The following is a 24,118-nucleotide window of genomic DNA, read 5'->3' on the forward strand; positions in this document are numbered from 1 at the left end:
TGGTCCCTTCACCAGACTGCAGGCCAGACATCGGGGCTCTGGCCCCTTCACCATGCAGGGTCGGACACAGGAAGGACCCCACCAGGGGCCTCCTCGGGACTCCTCCTGCCCCGCGCCCCTGGGAAGGTCCGCTGGCCCCATCGTCCCTCCCTGATGGAGTCTGGACACGTGTGCCGCTGTCTCAACCCCCTCCCAGGAAGAAGACTGCAGAGGAGAAGGGGCACAGAAACCCTCATCGTTCACTCGTCACATGCACAGCGTTGATGACAAGCTAAGACTGCAGAAATGGTGTTTTAAATTATTTATCAGAGCAAAAAGAACGCCACGTTCATCAGTAACGCCGGGGCTTCAGCAAGGGGCTCCTTAGCATCAGCCGGAAGCCGACCGCTCTGTGGCTTTTGAGAGTAAGGAACAAGGGTGCCTGGGGTGGCTCAGTCGGCTCAGCTCATGATCTCACGGTTCGTGAGTTCGAGCCCCGTGTCGGGCTCTGTACTGACAGTGTGGAGCCTGCTTGGGATTCTCGCTCTCCCTCTCTCTCTCTTTCTGCTCCTCCCCTGCTCACCCTCTCTCTGTCTCTCTGTCTCACTCTCTCAAAATAAATAAATAAACATAAAAAAAATAAGAGTAAGGAACAGAGTGGCAGAGAATGGACCCCCTGTCAAACAGGGTCCCGCCTTAGAGCTCATCACCAAGTATTCATTAAGCGAAAGCTTGGAGGCGGCTTGCTGTTGAGGCCCCAACAAACCCCACAAACCCCCGGCAAACTAATTAAGTCACTCGCCACGAGACCCATTTTGAAACGGTTTCTCAAACACAGTCCTGACATAGGCCACGACGTCCCCCCTCGGGGTGGCCAGGACCACAGGGAGGGGGTCATCAAAGCCTCTGTCACACAGATGTGTCCGTCCTGGGCTCTTCGGGCCTCAAAGTGCTTCCAGGCATACTGTATGCACGCACTCAGTCACCTACCCACTTGAGAACATCTCCCAAGGCAGGAGCTGGGTAGAGAACATCCCTCTAGCCTGTGGGTGCAGGAAGATTCACCTGGGAATGCAGAATGGAGCCCACACGACCATTATGCAACATCAGCACTACAGCTTTCAGCACACGCTGACAGGAAGTACACGTGGCAGGCATGGGTTTGCGAAAGTGAGAGGGCTTTCCTCCATTTTCCACACTCTTGCACTGCTATTAAAAAGCTACAGTAAAAGGGCGCCTGGGTGGTTCAGCCGGTTAAGCGTCCGACTTCGGCTCAGGCCATGATCTCACGGTCCACAAATTTGAGCCCCGAGTCGGGCTCTGGGCTGACAGCTCAGAGCCTGGAACCTGCTTCGGAATTTGTGCCTCCCTCTCTCTTTGCCCCTCCCCTGCTCGTGCTCTGTTTCTGTCTCTTGAAAATGAATAAATGTTTAAAAACATTTAAAAAAAAAAAGCTACAGTAAATCCTAAGAGCAAAAAGAAGAAAACAAGGCAAACATTCTTCCTTGGTGGGTGCTGAGCATTTTGAGTGGATAGAAATACAAACCATATGATGGTGTCAACAGATGCAGAAAAAACACTGGACAAAATACAACGTTCATTTATGATAAAAAGTCCCAACAAAGTCGGTATACAAGGAGCAACCCTCCACGTAATGAAGGCCATGCATGACAAGCCCACAGCAAACATCGTACCCAAAGCTGAGAAGCTGACAGCTTTTCCTCCAAGATCAGGAACAAGACAGGGATGCCCACCCTTGCTACTTTTATTCAACATAGTGTTGAAGTCCTAGCCACAGCAATCAGACAAGAAAAAGAAATGAGAGGCATCCAAATCAGAAAGATTTAAAACTGTCATGGTTTGTGGGTGACATGATATTATACATAGAAAACCCTAATCCTCCCTTCAAAAATTGTTATGACTAATAAATGAATTTGGTAAAGTTGTTGGGGCGCCTGGGGGGCTCAGTCAGTTAAGCATCTGACTTCGGCTCAGGTCATGATGTCACGGTTTGTGAGTTCAAGCCCCACATTGGGCTCTGTGCTGGCAGATTGAGCCTGGAACCTGCTTTGGCTTCTGTGTCTCCCTCTCTCTCTGCCCCTCCCCTGCTCATGCTCTCTCTCTCTCTCTCTCTCGCTCTCTCTCTCTCTTTCTTGAAAACAAATAAACAGTAAAAAAAATTTTTTTTTAATTTTGTAAAGTTGAAGCATACAAAATTAACATACATCAATAGGTTGCATTTCTAGACAGCTAAGAATGTACTACCAGAAAGAGAAATTAAGAAACAGCCCAGGGGCGACTGGGTGGCTCAGTCAGTTAAGCGTCCATCTGACTCTTGGTTTCAGTTCAGGGCATGATTTCGCGGTTTTGTGAATTCAAGCCCCGCGTCAGGCTCTGTGCTAGCAGCACAGAGCCTGCTTGGGATTCTCCGTCTGCCTCTCTCTCTGCCCCTCTTCCACTTATGCTGTCTCTCTCTGTGATAAATAAACTTAAAAAAATTTTTTTAATAAAAAAAAAGAAAGAAAGAAACAACCCATTCACAACTGCATTAAAACGAATGAAACAGCTAGAAATAAACTTAACCAAGGCAGTGGAAGACCAGTATGCTAAAAACCATAAGACGCTGATGGGGAAAACTAAAGACGACACAAACAGAAAAACGTTCCATGCTGATGGATTGGGAAGAACAATATCGTTAAAATGTCCATCCTACCAAAAGCAAGTTACAGATTCAATGCAAACCCTATCAAAATTCCAATGGCATTTTTCATCACAGAAATAGCAAAAAGCAAACAAACAAAAAAGCACCTTAAAGTTCACATGGAACCACGAAGGAGCCTAAACAGCCAAAGCAGTCTTGAGAAAAAATAACAAAGCCAGAGGTATAACACTTCCCAATTTCAAACTAAGCTACAAAACTGTAGTAAACAAGACAGTACGGCACTGGCATCAAAACAGGTCAACGGTACAGAAGAGAGAGCCCAGAAATAAGCCCACGCACGTCCGGTCAATTCGTTTATGACAAAGGAGCCAAGAATATACAACGGAAGAAAGCAATCTCCTCAATCAACAGTGTTGAGAAAACGGGGCCACTGTCTTACCCCGTGCACAAACTAAACTCAAAATGGATTGAAGACTTGAACATAAGACCTGAAACCATAAAAATCCTAGAAGAAGACGCCGGTCTTGGTGATGACGTTTTTAATCGGACACCAAAGCAAAAATAAACACATGGGATCGCATCAAACTAAAACAACTTCCACACAGCGAAAGAGTCCATCATCAAAAGGACGAGGCGGCCCACGGAATGGGAGAAGACACTTACACTATGTGGTTAATAAGGGGTTGGTATCGAAAATATATGCAGAAGGGATACAGCTCCACAGCAAAAAAAAACAAAAACAAACAAAAAAACAATAATCCAATTGAAAATGGGCAGAAGACATGAACAGACAGTTCTCCAAAGAAGACATCCACATGGCCCACAGACACATGGAAAGATGCTCAAATCACTGATCATCAGGGAAATGCAAATCAAAACCACCATGAGATACCACGTGACACCTGTCAGAACGGCAAAAATAACAGCACGGGAAACTACAGATGTTGGCAAGGACGCAGAGAAAAAGGAACGCCCTTGGGCTGTTGCTGGGAATGCAAACTGGTGCAGTCACTATGGAAAACCGTGTGGAGGTTCCTCAAAAAGTTAAAAATAGAACTACCATATGGTCTGGTAACTCCACGTATGGGTATTTTGCCGATGAAAACAAAAACACCTACTTGAAAAGATCATCTGGGGGCACCTGGATGGCTCAGTCAGTTGAGCATCCAACTTCAGCTCAGGTCATGATCTCAGGGTTCCTGAGTTCGAGCCCCGCGTCGGGCTCTGTGCTGACAGCTCAGAGCCTGGAGCCTGTTTTGGATTCTGTGTCTCCCTCTCTCTCTGCCCCTCCCCTGCTCTCACTCTGTATGTCTCTCCCTCTCAAAAGTAAATAGACATCAAAAAAAATTTTTAAAAAAAAGAAAGAAAGAAAAGGTCATCTGCACCCATGGTTACTGCAGCATTACTGATGGTAACTGATGGAAACAGCCCAAGTGTCTATCAAAGGACAGACGAATAAAGGTGTGGCATAGATATACCACAGGATGTTAATCAGCTCTAAAAACAAGAAAGAAATCTTAACATCTACAACAACTTGGATGGAGACTACTATGTAAAGTAAAATCTCCAACAGAGAAAAACAAATATCCTATGACTTCACTTACATGTTGAACCAGAAAACAAAACAAATGAACAAATAAAACAAGCTCCAAAGCTCACAGACACAGAGAACACATTGGTGGTTGCCAGAGGCAGGAGTTACTGGATGGGCAAAAGGCGGGAGAGGAGGAGGAGGGGGAGGAAGGAAGAAGGAGGGAGGAGGAAGGGGAAGAAAAAGAAGAGAGGAGGAGGAGGAAGAGGGAGGAAGAGGAGGAGGAGGAGGAGGAGGGAGAGGAGAAGGAGAAGCAAGAGGAGGGAGGGGGGAAGGAAAAAGGAAAGAGGAGGAAGAGGTAAAAGGAAGAGGTGGAGGAAGAAAAGGAAGGACGTGGAGGAGGGAGGGGGAAGAGGAGGAGGAAGAGAGGAGGAGCAGAAGGATAGGAGAGGGGAGAGGAGGACAGGGGGAGGGGCAGGGGAGAAATGGGAACCCCTCTTCCCTGGCGGGAGCAGAGCATCCGGGGGGCTCCCTCCTAGTTTAAGTCACACCCACACGGGAACGTCTGCTGCCACCCTGGAAAGGGCTCAACAGGGAAACGCCACGTCAGGGTTCAAAACAGAACGAGGGGCTCGGTGTACCTGTAATACTAATGAAACGCTGGGTTTCTTGCAAGCGACTCACACTCCCTTGTGGGTGTGTGGCTCAGAGTGGGTTCAGACTCAGGGTCCCACACCGCCCACACAGCCGGGTCTGAACACACACGGACCTGGACATGGGAAACACTCAGGAAAAAAGGAGGCAGTGCCTTTGGTGGTCCTTGAAATCCCTCTCCCGGATGGAACTGAAACACGCCTGTGAGCCGCCCCAAGGATTCCCTCGGAGGCTGGGGAAGCAGGTGCAGGAGACAGAAAGCCATCCTGGCAACTGCCTCGGCCATCCTTGGCAAATCCCCTGCTGTCAGCCTTTAAATAGAAGCGCAGAGACTGTGTGCCCGGCTCCGTGTCACTGTTAGCAAGACGTGGGGCCGGGAGGAGGCCGCCCAGGACCCCTCTCGCTGGACCCTGACCCGCTGCGTACACCCTGACCCCGTCCGCCTTCTTCAGCTGGGCGCGGAGGGCAGCGTGCACTCCCCTGGGGACACATGGCGAGAGAGTCGGCTCCCCCAGGGCCCTTCCGACTCTGCACACCAAGCATCCCGGGGGCTCCAGAGAGAGGGTGGTGGGCGGGCCAGGGAGGCTAACATGATGGAAGATGCCCCGGGCTCGGGAGCTGAGCGTCTAGAACAGGGGTCAGGGCCAACCACAAACCTGCCACAGAGCCACATTCGCTCATTTCCGAATGCCTGTGCCGCTCTCCAGTGAGGACAGCCGTGACAGAGACCACGTGGCCTGCACGGCCCAGAACCTCCACCCGCCAGCAGATTACAGACACAGTTCACCGACCCGACCCGGCAGATAGAAACCAGTTCTGGCATCAGAGCACAAATCCACCCCTGCGCCGAGCGTGCGGGAAGGACGCCTGGGTCCCCCTCTCAGAGCCAGCCGGGGCCGGGGGCTCCCCTCCCACCCACACACGGTGGCTCAGCTCCGCCGCTGGGCACCCGGCCAGCCCTCCCCTCCCGTTCTTGCCTGGTCAGGGGAGGCACCTCTTCTGTCCCCACCTTCTGAAATATGAAGTCTCACCCACCTGTTCACTCAGGCATGGGGACACGTACGTACCGTTTCTGGGACGGCTGCATTAAATCCGAAACTTTATCATCGTAGAACTTCTTCATCGCAAATCTATCCAGGGCCTGGTCGGCGCTGGGGAAGGAGAGAGATGGACAGAGACACAGCATTAACCCTGTGGAGTCACAGGTGGCAGGGTGACACAGGACAGGTGGTATGGCTGTCCTGAGTGACCAGCCCCCACGGGAGCCCCACCTCTGCCGCGCCTGCACGTGTGCACCCCAGCCTAGCATTAGCATCTCCTCTTGGACCCCAATCCCGGGAGTATGTTCGGGCCACCGTGGAAGCCAGGACTGCGGGTCTGGAGCTCTGTCCCAAACAGCAGGTGGCTTCCAGGGCCCTGCGTGAGTCTTCAGATCACCGGTGTTTGGGGCACAGTCAGAGCTCTATGGTCAGCAACACCCAGCAAGCCCCTGGAGAGCAGTTTGGGACCTGCAGGGGGGTCAATGACTGTCAGCAGGCCGGGGCGGGTAGAGGGGGACGTCAGAAGGCTGCGCCATCATGGTTCCGAGGTGGCCACCACAGGGAACGCTGCTCACCAACAATCCCACGCTGACCTCAGCTCTACAACGCCCACCAGCGCACGCAGCAGGACCCAGGAGACCCCGTAACGGGGCATTTCACGGGCCTGCCTGATCTGACTCAGATAAATCGTGGAACGTGGGTACAAGAGGTCGCAGCAAAAAGCTTCCTTGGAAATGTGATCTACGGGTGAGCCCTCCCCTAGCGCATGTACGTGCACCTCCAGAAAATGGGTATTTCACCGCCTGCATTTGTCTTAAAGCTGGACTGATGGGGTGGTCCCGTACGGAAGATCCCCTCAAGCTCTGAATATTTACCATGTCGAGGACTTATGTTTTCAAGCTGGAAAGTACGGTTACATATCCACCCGTTCGCTTGTAAGCACTCCTTTCCCCGGAGCTCTCGTGTCCCACTAAACGTGGGACACTGATAACGCATCTGGGCCTGTGCGTGTTCAGTATTAATGTCACTGTTAGCATCAGGAGTGTTCCCAGGGACAAGTCTCTGTGATTGCTCATCTTCAGGGAGCCGACACACGAGCATCCTCCCTACTGTTTGATTTCCAGTTTCGGATCTGATCTGGAGCACGGTTTCACGACAGAGCTCTTAAAAACGCATGCTCCAGGGGTGCCTGGGTGGCTCAGTCAGTTAAGCGTCCAACTTCGGCTCAGGTCAGCCTGCTTTGGATTCTGCCTCTCTCTCCCTCTCAAACAAATAAACATTAAAAAAAATTTTTAAAGAAAACAGAAAGGCAGGTGTCGCTCCATTTTAGCGAGAAGTACTTAACACCGTTACTCGTGCGGCTGCCAACAGCATTAACAGCGGCAAATACCCGAGTACTGGTACTGGACGTTACATGCCACGATGCACTGAACGGCCACAAAACCCCACGAGGCTCAGCCACCATTCCCCCCTTCGCAGGCGAGGACCCCACAGCTCTGAGGTTCATGAAAATGGCCCGACTCTGTGGCGGAGATGGGCCCCGACTATGGAGAAAAATGGAGGATTGAGGAGGGGTGTTGCGGGTGCTCTAGGGCTCGAAGCCGCTGGGCTCTGTGCCCCCTGACCTGCCAGGTGAGCCCCCGCCCATGGAGCCCGGGTTGCAGGCGCAGCCACGTGGCTGCGGCAGAAACAGGGGGCGACACTGTGCAGGTGGCACGTGGTCTGCGTCACACGCTGTGTCTCGGCGGAGGGAGTCCGAGTGAGCAGGAGCCTCGGGGTCCGGCACACGCCCAGACGCTGACTATCAGTGAGAGGGGATCCGGTTTGCAGGGGGTGCTGGGTTCCCCTCCCCCGGCAGCCCCAAGCTCCCTGGTCCACGTCCAGAGAAAACATTTGGGAAGTCAAATTTCACTCCTTGGCGCTGGTGAGGCCCGGATCCGTGGGCCGCTATGAACAGGGCGCGTGTCCTCAGAACTGGGGCAGCTCCCGCTTCATGGGAGGGTAGATGTGGACGCAAACCCACAGGGAGCGACGCTCTGGGCTGGGTTGCGGCGTGAATGGTTCGCACCAGGAGGTTCCCACCAGCCTCCTGCGCCCAACGTCCCGGCCAAGGGTCCCGTGGTGGCTCTTCCAGCCCCCAGGGACCAGAGGGGACCAGAGACAGCTCCCGAGCCTTGGTTTCCCCATCGGTAAAGCGTGAGCGGTGACTGGCTCACCCCCTGGGTTACTCAGGAGGATCGAGGGAGAAAAGACCAACTTGCAAAGTGCATTCCAGACGCCAAGGACACGCAAACCGCCATGGCCACTCGTCTTGACAAGGTACAAGGTATCCAGGGAGGCTACGCGGCTCTTGCTCTTAAGACGGGTGACGTCCGTCCCTGCTGTTTTCATCACAGAACGAGGGAGCGCTCACCAGCTGTCTCAAGGCGACGTCGGGGTCAATCAAACACCTGCACATCCTTCTCAGCAGTGCCAACCACTAGCGGGGCGCTTTCCCCGCCACAAGGGCCGGCCGAGCCTCCCACCCCGTCCCGGAGCTTCCGACGCCCAGGGCAGCGCGGACGCCCCTCGTACCTGGCCGACACGTTGGTGAAATGCATGTACGACGATATCACCACGCCGATGCGTCCCTTTCCGCCCTGCAGGAGACAAAAGAGGGACTCAGTTTCTCTGGACCGCAGAGACGGAATGCTCGCAGATGACAAAGAGCCCGCTGTGGGGGGGTAGCCACCGTCAGCCTCCGCCTGTCCCCGATCTGGGGATGGCAGCATCCAGCGGGCAGGCAGCGTGCACACCGGGTGCCCACGGCAGGTGCCACCTGGGGCATGGGGCAGATCTGCACGGAGGTGGCCGGTCAGCTCGCCATCTCCCACTGGGGACCAGCAGCATGTGCGGGGGGAGGCACTCAACGGGTGTAGACTCGCCTGCAAGTAAGCTGAAGCCCCGCCCCACAGGCCAAGGTTATGAGGGCCGCACACGCAGCCTGGAAAGCCCGGAGGGCAGATGCCAGCGTGCTGGCAGCACCTCACCCCTGCCACCGCTTACCCAGCCCTGCCTGGTTACACACAGGGACCGTGGCCCAAGAATGCAGGGGCTCAGTCCATGACCACAGACACACACAACCCAGACGCGGCAGCCAGCAGGAACCACGGGCCAACGGGACCCACAGGACTGGGTGTGTGGCAACACCACCGCTGTGACAGGCCGCCTGCCGCCTTCTAGAACATACTGCCACAACCCAGCCCAGCGGTCAGCAAACCACACTCCACCAGCCCCTTCTGCCCACTACCTGTGTCCACACAACCTGCGAGCCCAGGGCTATGTTTCTGAACAGTTGAAGAAAAAGCAAAACTATGACATCTGTGACACGTGACAGTCACCTAAAGGTCAGCTGTCACTGTTTGACCCCGGCCATGCCCGTCTGCTTAGGTGCACGAGGGGTATTTCCACCATCAACGGCAGGTGTGAGCAGTCACAGTCACCCCGCACCCGCAAAAGCCCAAAATATTCAGTCTGGGTTTTTCATGAAAAGTCAGCCAACCCGGACGTAGAGGCGCATGAAGCCAAAATGGCAGGGGCACCAGCGCGCAGGCCCCCACGTCTGTCCTCGAGAAGAAATGGCCAAGCAGATCCGGTCACAGCTCTGAGGACCCACACCGCGTGGGAATGTCACCCAGGAGCGGGCAGCTCTCTGCCCATGCAAGTCAGGTGCACAGACACACGCCATTTACTGGCACAAACCCACTGCTAGCAAACAGCCCCTCAGCCCGGTGGGGCACTCATGGGACATTCACGGCCACCGTGCTCAGTCACTCATGGTCTCTGTGGTGCTCGCACGAGACTCCGAAAGGTTCAACTCCACCAGCTGTCCGTCCTCCACAGTTGTCAGAATCACTGACTACACAAGTTGCTGAAGGTAAGTCCTTTGCAGAGACTCAAAACCAGACGCTGTGGGCATGGAATCTTCTAGAAGAACCTTCTGCTCAGTCAGCAGTTAGCAGGTGGTGGGTGGGCAGTGAAGGAGACTAGGGCAAAACCGCACAACCCCTACCCTTCGCAGCAGATGGGAGAGCGGGGCCGTTGCAGGGCTGACCCGTGTCTGCCCCCCACCCCCCAGGCCAAGCACCCCAGCTCTGCCCGCATTCCCGGCGCATGCGGAAGCAAACACACACTCTGCTGAGCTCGCAGGTTTCGGCCAAGTCCCTGATGTCACCCCTGCTACGATCAAGGTGAACTTCTGTTAACGCCAACATCTAAAGTTCACACTCAGAGGGGGCTTCTCTCTCACAGCACGTTTTCTAGAACGCCTCGGGAATGGCTTCCACGCCCCCAGAACGGTGCAAGGTTTTCCAGAACTCTCAAGGTCTAGTGTGCCAGGATCCTCCGGGGGCCCGGCCTGGGGGCCTATGAGCCACAGGGGCATCACCGTCGCTCCACCAAAGTCACCAGGCCACGGCTAACGAAGACCCGTTTGTTTTAATTAAGAAGAATTGGTTAAAAATTAAAAAAGCCTATCTTCTTTTGAAGTCTGCAGCAAGACACAAATTTGGAGAGAAGGTCCTTCCATCTAATGCAATCCTGAAAAGCTCCACTTAGCTTGGTTTTGTAAGAAAACTAGTGGGGGGCCTGGCTGGCTGTTTGATGGAGAAGGAAAATCAAGTTAGAAATGAGAAAAAGCAAGAAAAGCAGAGAAAGAAACGTCGTCCCCGTTCGTGTGCACCTGACAGGCTTTCCTCCAAGCTGGGAGCCACCGCACTCCATGAGGGGGGCCGGGAGGTGTCCCACTGCCTCCAGAACAGGGGGTCTTTGTACCCTGGGGGGAGACTGTGCAGAAAGCCCCACACAGCCCGAGGGGGAGGTTCTCTGAAACTAAACTCAATAACGCAATGGATTTTCGTGCAGCTTTGGAACATGAAAAGATCTGAAAAGGAGACATCCCAGGAAGGAAATGTCAACGCTTTCAAGATGCTCTGACGGTCACAGAACACGGTGTATAAGGGACAAAATGGGGAACAGACCCCTTCCCTCTGGGACCAATGCCCACCCACCGCACCGTCCTTTCCCAAAGCACCTCCCGCACGGAGGGTATGGCCCACGGGCTTCCCCGCTCAGGAAATCCGCTCTCTGTCTGGCCGCACTCCACGCCAGCCGGATCCAAGAAGCCAGGGAATGCAGGGAGGCCGTGCGAAACCAAAGAAGAGAAAAGATCTCAGGTGGTCGGAGGCCAGGCGCAGCCCAGACAGTGCCCCCACGGCCAGCGCCCGCCAGCCTGCAAGGGGGTGGCCACGTCCGGTCCCCATCCAGCTGCCGGCCGGGAGACGACCACGTTTGCAACAGCATCCTGCCCGCAGTGTGGGGGTGGGTACATTACAGCAGGAGTCAGACGGCACCTCCAGCCCACTGCTGTCCATCCTAACAGCACCCTTTTCCTTCTCAAAGGGCTTTCTTGGGGCACCTGGGGTCTCAGTCAGGTAAGCGTCCGACTTCAGCTCAGGTCATGACCTCGCGGTTCGTGGGTTCGAGCCCTGTGTCAGACTCTGTGCTGACAGCTCGGAGCCTGGAGCCTGCTTCAGATTCTTCAGGTCTCCCTCTCTCTCTCTGCCCCTCCCCTGCTCATGCTCTGTCTGTCTGTCTCTCTCTCTCTCTCTCAAAAATAAACAGTAAAAAAATTTTTTAAAGGGCTTTCTTTCTTTTAAAATGGCAGGAAGATAAAATGGTTCGCTATCATTCCTGCCCTTCATTCGTTTCAAAATGTTCAGCTACGTGTTCAGCAACCCAAGTCCCACAAACTCTGGAGCCAAACTCTGGGAGGGGGGAATGATGGCTCTTCATTTTTAAGGACAAGTGCGCGAACGTGACCACAGAGGCCGATGGACAGTGCCATGGGTGTGACGGGCGGTCTCCGTGCCCCCTCCCGCCCCGCCCCCGGCCTCCCCCACCCTGCCCTCCACCCCAGGTGCGAGGTGGCACTCACCCTGCAGTGGATGACAACCACGTGCTGGGGGTCACTGTTCAGCCAGGACTCCTGTGCCTTGCAGACGGTGCACACCTGGTCCAGGGGAGGCGCATGTAGCTCGGGCCAGCCCACGTCCAGAATCTGCAACGAGACACGGGCCCCGGGGGTCCTCCTGGGGGCTCTGGTGGCACCAGGCACCCCACCACGGCCCTTCTATCTATATTTCATCTAAGAGTAAGGAACACTGGGCTGTGTTCCTCTTCTAAAACCTGCTGGGAAGACCCCGGGGTGGCCCAGTCGGTTGAGCATCTGACTCTTGATTTCGGCTCAGGTCATGATCCCAGGGTTGTGAGTTCAAGCCCCACGTCAGGCTCTGTGCTGACAGTATGGAGCCTGCTTGGGATTGATTCTCTCTCTCCCCCCGTCTCTCTCTGCCCCTCCCCACCTCGTGCACACACGTGTGCATGCCCTCTCTAAAATAAAAAATAATAATGATAAAACTTATTTTAAAAAATTAAAATAAATAAAACCTGCTGGAAATTGTGGCCAGGCTCCTTCACTGGAAAGAAAAACGTGAAGGATTATGTTGCCCCCGTGAGACAACTACTCTGCTTTTTGCAGCTGGGATGGCAATTCTAGAAAGGACTTTCAGAGCCGCTAATGGGGCAGGGCTCGTGGGGAGAGCCAAGGCCCGGTCAGATCTGAAACTGGAGTTCTTGGCCGGAGCTACTGCCAAAAATCCCTCCGGGCAGACGAAAATCGCAGCTTGGGGAAATTCAGGGAGCCGTTCCCCACGCAGCGTGCAGATAACATCTCAGAGAGAGGCCCGCTGGGTGCACTTGGGAGAAACACGGTCCTCAAAGGACAGAAGCGGGCCCACGAAGGAGGAAGCGCCTTGAGCCCCGGCTTCAATCTGGAGCCGGAACAGAGAAGGTCCTCATCGCCTGACACCAACACCAGCACCCGCCCCTGCCCAGCGACGCAAAACACTTTCTATTTTTCTTTTCCTTTTTTGAAGGGGAAGGGAAGGCCGAGCTCCCTTCCCTAGGAGTAACAGAAGTAACATGAAACGATGGAAAATTTCAGAGAAATGCCGGCAAGCTGAAAAATATCACATACCCCCTTCCGCCACTCGGGGGAACAGCTGTAGCATTTAGGTGACGCCCTGAGGTTTTTGCCCACGTAGCGGAGACGCTACTGTCTTATCCCAGTGGCTGTAGACCGTTCCCACGCGTGGATCACGTATGCTATTTACGCCATCACTTACACACGTGAGCAATTTCAAAAATTTCCCCTAAATCTTGACAACTAAGAATAACGGAGGGAGAACGAAACAGGTGGCAGGCGGGAGATCCTGGCAGAGGAGACGCCACACGTGTGTGCACACATGCTTGTGCACACACATGTGTAAACCCAGGAGAGGCTGAACGCAGTCTGCGGATCACGCCAACGTCGACTTCTGGCATCGACATTTTATTACTCATCATTAGTTCTGCCCGGGGGGAACACAGGGGCCGGGACAAGTGGGCTCTCTCTGTGTATTTCTGCAACTTCCGGCAAATGTGTACTTCTTTCAGACTAAAGCAGCTGATTTATTTAAAAAAATTTTTTTTAATGTTTTTATTTATTTTTGAGACAGAGACAGAGTATGAGCAGGGGAGGGGCAGAGAGAGAGGGAGACACAGAATCCGAAGCAGACTCCAGGCTCTGAGCTGTCAGTGCGGAGCCTGACGCGGGGCTCAAACTCATGAGCTGTGAGATCATGACCTGAGCCAAAGTCGGACGCTTAACCGACTGAGCCAAGCAGGCGCCCCTAAAGCAGCTGATTTAAAAATAACCCCCAGATAAGGGCAGTTCGTGATTCCCCTAATGACGTCACATCCCACAAAGGCTTGCCAGGAACAGCTTCCGCACCAGCAGATACGCATCGTGCACGTTTGATAAAACAAAACTCAGAATATAAAGGGTGAAGGTCCGTACCTTTGGGTTAAGCTTCGTGAGGTCATACCTCTTTTCGGAAAGGTTTAACACCTGTAAAGGGGAAGGAACAAGCCGTCAGACAACTCAGCGTCCTCGGAGGTCAAAGAGGAAACCGCTGGTTTTCACGTTCACCCGCCGCCTGCCTTCAAGGTACCGAGGATGATAAAAGGTGGAATCGTACGTAGGAACGGAGGACAGCTGAGCGCAGGGGCCTGTCTGGCTGGTGCGGTTCGCCACCCGCTTTCCTCAGAGCCCCGAGCCCTCCTGCCTGATAAGACCCGTCACCCTGGGCAGCCTCGCTCAACGGCCTGCGGGTTCAGTTAATTATACTGGCTGCACATCCATCAGAGGATGCAGGTGTAGACGGGGAAGAGATGAGCCCACCCAGGATTCTTAACTCAGATCTGTACCAGACACGCACACGGGTCTTTCTTCAGACATTTCCAAAGGGTCCTAAGGGTCCTTGTCCCAAAACAAGGCAGGGACCACTGCCCTCACTGTTGGCGGGGGCCAGGGGTAGGCTCTGGCCCCACAGCCGCGGGTCCGGGGTCCAGGGCCCTCCCGGGTCTCAGAGGACACCTGCAGGGGACCAGCTGTGCGCTGACCCCTGGGCCAGGCATCAGGACGGGGCAGACAGTTCCTGCAGGGCCTTGGGGAGAAAGGAAGCCCCTGGGACAAGAGTGTGATGGGACAAGAGTGTGATGCTCTCGGCTAGGACAGGCTTTCCCCTGCCCGCAGCCAGGTCATCGCGCCAAGGACCGGCATCCGAGGGACCCAGGAGCCAGGACGGCTGGAGGCGCGGCTCCAGCCCGACCCTGACCACTCAGCTCTGGGCTGGCACAACCTGTGGGAAGCGAAGCGGGGTCACCTCCGCTCGCCCTGCCTCGTTCGCAGGCAGCAGGCAGCCGATTAGTCATCTGAGACCGATAAGGGGACAATAACGGCCTTGTCGTTTAGAGCGAAGATTAGCTGCTTGGATGGAGATAAGAACAGCGTCGGGGCAGGTGCAGCGGAGGCGTGAGGAGTTGTAATTTAACCCAAGATCACACGGGGCCGCTCCCCTGGGGCTGCCACGGCACGAACACACAGGGCAAGCCAGGGGACGCGGGAGACGCTGGCCGCACTTACCCCCAAGCGGGGACTCTCCCCCTCCACAACGTCACACGCATTCCCGGCTGTTGGCAGCAGGGAGAGGCTCAGCCGTGATGCAGGGACGCCGACCCCACAGGGGCTGGTGGCCCCCTCCTGACGCTGAGCGCCCAGCGCACCAGGACGGCTGCCCACCGCGCGCTCAGGGGCAGCGGCCGTGGGCAGGGGACAGCTGCACTTCCCCGGGGACACTCGTGACCTCACGCCACAGCAGGTGGCACGTGGAACAAAAGCCCCAGTGGGAGGGAGCCCCGGGGCATCTCCATGAAGCCAGGCACAGAGTGAGGGACCACGGCCACCCCACAGGCTCAGTGGCCACCCCAAGACTCTCAGTGGTTTCTTCACATTTCAGGAAACTCAGTGTCTTCCCAGTCGCAGTGCCCAGTGTTCCCCCACACCGTCCCTGCACTCAGTGTCCCCTCTCCTATTCTCCCCGCGCTCAGTGCCCCCTCCCTGCACCATCCCTGTGCTCAGTGTCCCCCCCCACATCGTCCCCAGGCTCGGTGTCCCCTCCCACCATCCCCACACTTGGTGTCCCCTCCCATCCTCCCCAGGCTCAGTGTCCCCCCCCCACCATCCCCAGGCTCAGTGCCCCCCCACTCACCAGGTAGTTGTCCCCGTGTTTGGACCTCAGCATGCGCGTCACCTCCTGCAGGTTGTGCAGGTAGGACTCCTCAGAGCAGCTGGCGGGGAAGGACACCGCGATGATGCGCTCAGTGATGTAGGTGAGGTCCAGCTCACGGCCGTCCTCCATGGCGGGGCTCAGCACCGCGGGCCTAGGAGAGGGGGCCGGTCAGGACGTGGAGGTGCCCACACTGGCTGCTCACAGGAGAGCCCCGGCAGCAGCCCCCCGGGGGGCTGTGTGTCTATTCCGAATGTGTTTGCATCACAGGAGCCCCTGCACTGCGGCAGAGGGAGACCCCCAGGGGACCCCCAGGGGACGGACTCTGGAGGGAGGAGCCTGGTCCTCACTCCTGGGGGTCAGGGCAGTGGGAGCAGAGGCCCCGTGGAGGGTCCTTAGGTCTTTCTGCCCCACCTGGAGACAGGTGTGGGGGCTGTGGAGGGGACACGCTGGGAAGGAGTATGGGCGGCCACCCTACAGGTGCCTCCCCTCGGCCACAGGGGCGGCCGACTCTACCAGCAGGGCTGCTGTGTGCGGGCTCCTGGGGAGTTGGGGGTGGGAGGGCAGGGGTGCGGAGGCAGGACCACCGACCACAACAGGGCCTACAGAGGGGAGGGCTGCTGAGGCTGGGACGGCACTGTGGGGACCATGTCCCGAGAGCCCTCCCTCCTCATCCTCATGGCAGGGCAGGCCCCCAGGGCTGACGGTGGCCGGGGATGAGGTGTTGGGTCAACCCCAGCATGGTAAGACCCACAGAAAACCCACAAAGGGACACAGGACGGTCACAGGAAGGTGGTTTTGGTCCACAGCCATCACTACCAGGAGCTTTGAACCTTTGTGGCTGCCACCTGTTTATCGACTGCCCCTTTTATAGGTGTTTCTCTCCTAATTTTGGAAAATTCAAAAACCTACAAAAGTTTAACCAACCGCTACGGACCCACCATCTCACTTCGACATTAACACACGTTTCCGCTCACACCCCCTCGTCCACCACTCTGGCTGCCGTGAAGAAATCCCAGACATTGTTACCACCTCATTTATAAACATTTTAGTATTTCCTTCTGGAAGACAGACGCTTCCTAGGAATACCTACGGTGCTGTTATTATACCCACTGGAAGGAACATCATCAGATCCAGTATCATAAACTTAGTCATTCAAGTTGATTTATTCAAATCAGGATGCAAAACATCACCAAGATGTTTTTTCTCTGCCTTATGCACATATGGCTGCAAAAGAGTTTTGATGACTTTTAAAAATTAAATCAGGTTTTGGGGCAGGTGGGTGGCTCAGTCATTTGAGCATCTGAGTCTTGATTTCATCTCAGGTCACGATCCCAGGGTCGCTGGGTCAAACCCCATGTCAGGCTCTGCACTGAGGATGGAGCCCGCTTAAGATTCTCTCTCTCTCTCTCTCTCTCTCTCTCTCTCTCTCTCTCTCTCTCTGGGGCGCCTGGGTGGCTCAGTCGGTTGAGCGTCTGACTTCGGCTCAGGTCACGATCTCACGGTCCGTACGTTCGAGCCCTGCATTGGGCTCTGTGCTGATGACTCAGAGCCCTGCAGCCTGCTTCAGATTCTATGTCTCCCTCTCTCTCTGCCCCTCTGCCGCTCACACTCTGACTCACTCTCTCTCTCTCTCAAAATAAATAAATAAATAAATAAACATTAAAAGATTCTCTCTCTCTCCCTGTGCCTCTGCCCCTCTCCCCAACCCCCAAATAAAATAAAATAAAATAAAATAAAACAAAATAAAATAAATCAGGTTTTTAAACACTGATATAAAAAGTAATAACGTGTCTTATCCACCAACCACAGCTCCTGAGAGACTGCCCCACGTGGAGCGCTGGCTGTGGCCGTCCCAGCAGGCCCTGCCCGGACTCAGGCAGACAGAGCTTGGTGCACCTGCTGGACTCGACTCTGGAACGCCCCCCAAGTTCACCTGCACAAAGAAGCCAGGGCTGTGCATGGAAACAATCACATTCCCACAATCTGGGCTTCAATGCTGGGAAGGTGCATCCAGGGGAAAAAAAAAAAAAAGAGCTTTCCACACCTTGGAACACGACCACAGACACGCATCACCTGGGAACATGACCACAGACTCCAGGAAGACCACACTCAGGCTTCCTGTCGTGTCTGGCCTGAGGCAGGGACACCAGGTTCTGGACGCTTACCTGGACGGCCCGGCACGGCAGACAGCAGCAGACGGTGCAGAGCCCCCCGGAGCCTGCAAACGACAAAGCACAGGTCGGTCCCACGCAGTCCACAGCCACCAGCCCACAGAGAAGGAAGGACGGCCACCGTTCTGTGATTTAGTCATTAAGTGGGAAGTCAAACACGGTGACTGCTGGCACCTCTTACGGCCAGGGAGGGTCTCCAGCACGTCAGGGCCCTATGACTGCAGACCCCCAGCCACATGGTCCACGAACCCCCAGCAGGACAAACCCACCCACGGCACCTGTAAATGCCTGTCCCCTGTATACAGGAGGTGTTCGACCAACGCTCACTAGATCCCTACCATTATCATAAGACTGACTCGAACAAAACAAAGCCTGATAATTCTCTATTGCTTCTACTATTTGCTTTTTAAGGTTTGTTCATTTATTTTGAAAGACAGAGAGAGAGGGAGAGGGAGAGGGAGAGGGAGAGGGAGAGGGAGAGGGAGAGGGAGGGAGGGAGAGAGAGAGAGAGAGAGAGAGAGAGAGAAAATCCCAAGCAGGCTCCACACCATCAGCACAGAGCCTGACGTGAGGCTCGATTTCATGAACCTTGAGATCATGACCTGAACCAAAATCAAGAGTTGGACACTTAACCCACTGAGTCACCCAGGCGCCCCAACATCTACCATTTTTTTAAAAAGCCCATCCTGGGGCGCCTGGGTGGCTCAGTCGGTTGGACGTCCGACTTCAGCTCAGGTCATGATCTCACCGTTCCCAGTTCGAGCCCCTCGTCAGGCTCTGGGCTGACAGCTCAGAGCCTGGAGCCTGCTCCGGATTCTGTGTCTCCCTCTCTCTCTGACCCTCCCCCGTTCATGCTCTGTCTCTCTGTCTCAAAAATAAAAAAACGTTAAAAAAATTTTAAAAATAAATAAATAAATAAATAAATAAAAATAAAAAGCCCATCCTGCAGGGAAAAAGCCTCAGGTGTGATGACTTTACAATTCGCAAGACCCTTCCGTGTGTGCGTGTGTTAATGTGATCCACAAAGGCCTCGTAGACACGATCTCAGGAGACACACCCAGCAACTTCTTTGTGAGTAGGAATTACCTCCCACATTTCAAAAGTGGGGAAACCGAGGCTCAAAGAGGTGTGCAAGGCATTGCCAAAGATGGCAGAGGCGGGAGAGCCGTAAGCCCAGCATGGTGTTCCGAGCGCCCTTCCCAGGACTAGGCGGCCCCTTCCCGGAGCCTGCCGCGTGTTCTGGCCCCGCTCCGTGGATGGAGTGCGCGGTGATGCTGGGAGCGTGTGGCGCAGGAAGCACAGAGTGCCCAGGGAGGCTGCCCGCTGGCTGTCCCTGGCGGACGGGTGCCTCTCGTACGGGTCCCGCCTTACAGACGAGTCCGGGACTGAGCCGGCTCCCTTGGTGCCTGGGACTCTGAGCAGCGTGGACAGCGGCTCCCAGGAGGTCAGAGGGCTGGGCCCACTCTCCCCAAAGCAGCCCTGAGGCCCAGCACTTCCCAGAGGGGTCCCAGCCAGCCCCCAGCCCGGGGAATCCCCACCTGCATCCCCTGGCACGGATGGATGGCAGATAGATCCAGGGCAGACACACGACAGGTGCATACACACGATGCGTAGACACATACGTGAAAGGCGGGTCGCTAAACACACACGTGCGCACACACACACACACACAATGCGATCGGAAGGCCGGGCCGCCTGCCCCTACCCCTAGCCCCACCTGCAGCCACCCCACGGTGCCCAACGCCAGTTTAGACTGAAGTAATGTGCACAGACTGAAAACCAGACAAGATCCACGCGTGTAAGTTTGTAGAGAAAGCACACGTTCCTTGAGGGCAAGGCCCTTCACGCTTTCCAGCCCACACATCACCTAACCGGATGACGGGCCAGAACCACCGCTCACCGCCTGCACCCCCTCCCCCCAGCCCGGTGGTGAGGCCTCCCCCACCCCTCAGGTGCACGGGGAGGTGGGCAGAGCCGCAGGTCAGCGTGGAGGGGTGGGGGGTCCCTGCAGTGAGGGGGTCACCTCAAGAGAATGTGTCCCAGGAAGAGCACAACTGGTGACTGACCATGAAGTAGCTCTATTCTGCATCTTGGGGACAGTGAGGAGACGGGCGTGGCCAGAACAGGTGCATGGAGGGGAAGAGCAGCAGGAGGGGTCCCTAGGACAGATACAAGGCCAGCTTGGGACCCTGTTTCTGGCCCTCTGCCTGAGGGGACGGGGTCTGGGTCCTCTGACCACGTGGCCCCCTGTTCCACCAGCAGCATCCTGTGACAGGCCACAGTGGACTGCGGTCAGAAAGCTCACCACACCTGGTGGGCCACCTGGCTCCCGGCGGGAACCCCCATAGGCAGCCTGGGAAACAGCATCCAGAAAGACCGTGTTGTGTCTAGAATCGCACAGTGAAGATGTGGTAGCAACTTGTGACACTAAACCCAGGGCTCTTTCGATCCCCTGGCCCTGGTGGCCCACGGCCCGTGCTGCCGAGCCCGACCCCGGGGCCAGGCCAGCATCAAGGAGGTCGGGAGAGCGAGCCCAGCCCCCACCGCGGAGGACAGAGCGGCCAGGACCGGGCCACCTCTGGAAGCCAGCCTCTGAGACTCCACGCGCACCGGACTCCCTCCCTCAGAGGCTACATTTGGAGCCAAGCGGATGACGTGTGGCTGATGGGACCCCGGACACACAGAGATGGTAGCCCCTTGGCTGCCCGCTCTGCTGTGTAGCAGCTAGGAGACTACAGAAGGGGCAAGACTTCCCAAAACACGTCACTGGCCAGAAGGTACCCTCGGGTATGCAGTCTCTGTGCGTCTGTGCTGGAGAGCAAAGAACCAATCTGCTCGTGGGGTTCAAAAGCCGAGCCCCCCCTTCAAACACCACAGCGCATTTCACGGCTGAGGAATGACCCAGAAACCAGCTTCCTGGAAATCTACCAAAGAGGAAGGTCCCTTGTGCACCAGAACCCTGCATCCTAACCCCATACAGGAAGTGGGAGAAAACCTCTCTGCGGGAAGACCCCAGGCCCCCGGGGCTGCGCTTTGCTCGCGGTGCTTGGCAAGAAGACGCTGCCCACCCACCTTTCCAGGAAGCCTTCTGAGGACACCGCCAGCCACTCTTATCATTACTGACCAGAGCGACAGAGATAAATAACACAGACGATTCCCGAGCTGGCTCCTGGTCCCCACCTGCCTCTGCCCAGCCCCGCCTCCTTCACCCCTGTCGATCTGGCACCCGCTTATCACAGCCCGCAACTTCTAAAGGCACGAAGAAACCCGGCGGGAGACGGAGGGGAGGGGCACCAGTGGAATCCGTGGCAAAGGTTACACCTGCAACAGGGGAAGCGCAAGCCCACGCTGCCCCAAAGGCACTGTTTCCGGTGAGGGCCAGGCAGCGCACGTGCTGGGCCCCTAAGCAGTCCTGGGACCCCGACCAAGTCACTGGCCTCCCTGGCCAGCAGTCGCTTTGGGTCCAGCACTTGGAAGGCAGAGAGAACGCAGCCCCGGAGCCCAGGACTCTGGCCAGCAGCCAGGCGGGTGCTCCAGCAGGTAACCACTCGATCGCTGCATCTGCCCAGAGGGGCTCTCTTGCCCAACACACTTTTGCAATAATCGATCCTCATTTCTTTTGCTACTGGTGTTACTTCTATGTTTGAAACGCGCTCAGAAGTAGCAACTCTGTAGCTGTGGGATATAAACCCCCAGACCCATCTTGCAGGAGGGACACCGATCCCCCGTGAGATCTGGACGCAGACACAACTGTCTTTTTTAAGAGAGGCAGACAGAGCCCGTGCTTGCTCCGAGTGGGTTATCCCAGGGCGGAAGGCAGGGCTGCATGGCTTTTCTTGGGAGAAGCTGGTCCAGGCCTTGTCAGGAGACACGGTTGCCCATGAGACCGCCTTTGTGCTGTCACTCTGCACCCTGCAAACCTGGAAAGGTCCTTCACCTGCTCCGGCCTCAGCCACCCTCCTCGTCTTTCTAGAACAGGGGTTCCAGTCCCCACCTCACCTGGGGGCTAGGGCCCACACAGGACTTGCAGGAAACACCTGCTGTCCATATAGGGATCCTGCAGCGCCGGCCCTACAGGACCCCAACCCCACGCTCCAGTGTCCCCTCCTACAGGACCCCCCCACCAGCGGCCCCTCCTACAAGACCCCGCCCCCCCCCGCGCCCCCTCCTATAGGACCCCGCTCTCAGTGGCTCCTCCTACATGACCCTGCCCTCCCCCCCCCCCGCACGCCCGCCCTGTCCCACTGGACCCGCCCCCAGCACCCAGTCTTATAGGGAACCATTCCCATGACCAGTGGGTAGCACTAGAAAACTGGCCCAAATTTGGGTGACAATGGCCCAAATATGTCTGTGAGACAAAGTAACCTGGCCCCTTTCTAAGCAGATGGCCCGTGGAGGGAAAGCTGGGGTTCCAAGCAGGACCCCGAGCCCCGTCAGCTGTGGGGCCTGATCACTGGTCTCGTCTGGGATCTGATCAGCAGGCTGGCAGGGACCTTCCCCCCTCCCTGGGTACCGCAGGGTCTGCAGCTGTGGGACACCCCAAAGTCAGCGTGGGCAGCATCAGAACCAGACCAGGCCAACCCTCAAGACTCTGCCCATTCACACACCCTGCAGCACCCCAAATGTGAACCCTCAGCGCAGAGCCTGGTACTACAAGCATACGTTGTCTCCTACTTTTTCAGACGAAAAGTACAGTCCACACGTGGCACGAGACAGACACCCCAAAGACCTGACTGTTATATGCACAAAGTCCCGTAGGACCCACAGGGCCCTGCTCTCCCACCTCAAGTGACTGGCATCCAGGCCAGAAGACAGGACACTCTGGGTCTGAACCGACAGGTTGGATTTCCAACAATCACGTCCCAGCAGCAGAGGACTCGCTCATGGCTTCGAGGAGGGACGCTGGACAAACTTAATGCAGGGGTGAGTCTATACCAAGGACTCCTGGCCACAGAGCACGGAGCCCCCCCACCCCCCCCCGCCGCTGCCAAGGGCTTCCAGAAGGACCCAGCTTGGGGGCGGGGAGGGCAGTGAGGACACCTAACACCCAGCCGGAAAACAGAGGGAGGACGCAGACAGCGTGCCCCCGACACACGTCACCTGGCAATTAAGCAGAAGGCCAGGGTTGGACAACGCCACCCCCTCCCGGTGGCTGTGACCAGCCGTGTGGGGACGGCCAGCAGGCACCTGGCCAGGGTAGCCACCCAGGCTGTCCCAGAACCACAGGACCTCCTGCAGATGAGGGCCCTCATCTGTAAAATGGGCTCCTACATCCAGCAACCTCTCTGCAGGGGTGCTGTGGCGCCACAGCAGGCCCGGCACGATGCACCCTTAGCATCTACGATTTCTGCGTGTTGTCTGGGAAACCAGGAAGATGGAAAAGACCTGCCTAATGAGACTCACGAGGTGGATGGTGCCCCCATGTCAGCAAGGAGGGCCTGTCCCCAATGTGGTGGGCTGGCGGGGACACCCCAGGTGGATGGGAGCCTGAGGAGCAGAACTCACAGCCCATCTGTAGGGCTAATGCTGGTGCCGTGTCCCCACATCCCACTGCTGTGAGCCAAGGGCAGGCACCTCCCTCTCTCCACCCCTGCCCCATGGCCCTTCTCTTCCAGTTTTCCCAGCACACTCCACCCTTCCTGCCTCAGGACCTTTGCGTATGCCCTGCAGGTCTGGAATGCTCTTCACCCACTTAGGCAAGCCTCACCAGGTTAGCTCCTTTTAATACTAGACCTCTCAGCTCAGATGTCACCTCCCCAGCAAAGCGGCCCCGATCCCTGGCCCTGTTTGTATGTGCCATGATGGCACAGCCCTCAACTGCACAGAAATAACTCGCCACATGAATTCTCACCCATGCTGTGCACCCTCCTCCGCCACCCCAGGTAAAGACCCGCAGAGGCAGTGGCTCCCACCTTCCACCTGGGGACCACGTCCTACCCCAGCAGCTGGCAGAGCACACAGTTTGCGGGATACAGGAGGGAATAAGCCCACCGCTAACCTCCGCACATCCAAGAGATGATCTGGCCATGTTAGAGGCACGGGGATACCGCTCTACGTTTCGGTCCTAAATGCCTATCATGTTTATTCGTAGGATAATAAAGTCAATGCACCGAGCGGCCTGAACACCCGGCCCCTAAAAGAGCAACAGAATGAAAGGTAGGAAGTGTGTCCGCCTTGGTGAGGTCACAACAGAGGGAATCAATGACTCTGGGGGATACCTGGAAAGAAACTGTCCCTTGCACAGCCACAAGGTGACACGAGGCAAGAACCCGGAACGGGGGGTGGGGGGTTCTGGCGCAGGTGGGAGCTCGCCCTAGCTCCTGCTCAGAGACTGAAGGCTGTGCCCCTGCTGCCCACCTCCCCTCACCCTC

At 56.2% G+C, this 24,118-nt stretch overlaps 1 protein-coding gene across 1 annotated transcript in view; it reads right to left on the reverse strand.

Annotated features, from left to right (window-relative positions):
• The window catches only part of TNS3 (tensin 3), a 215,631-nt gene that overhangs the window by 104,611 nt on the left and 86,902 nt on the right, over positions 1-24,118 (reverse strand). The window contains exons 5-10 of the mRNA XM_042977197.1: positions 17,742-17,794; positions 15,556-15,727; positions 13,803-13,853; positions 11,841-11,963; positions 8,441-8,505; positions 5,894-5,977 (exon numbers count right to left, since the gene is read on the reverse strand). Of these exons, the coding sequence (XP_042833131.1) occupies positions 5,894-5,977; positions 8,441-8,505; positions 11,841-11,963; positions 13,803-13,853; positions 15,556-15,727; positions 17,742-17,794 (548 nt within the window). The remainder of the gene's footprint in view (positions 1-5,893; positions 5,978-8,440; positions 8,506-11,840; positions 11,964-13,802; positions 13,854-15,555; positions 15,728-17,741; positions 17,795-24,118) is intronic.

This window comes from Panthera tigris, chromosome A2, assembly GCF_018350195.1.
Source record: "Panthera tigris isolate Pti1 chromosome A2, P.tigris_Pti1_mat1.1, whole genome shotgun sequence".
In the NCBI taxonomy this organism is placed as follows: Eukaryota; Metazoa; Chordata; class Mammalia; order Carnivora; family Felidae; genus Panthera; species Panthera tigris.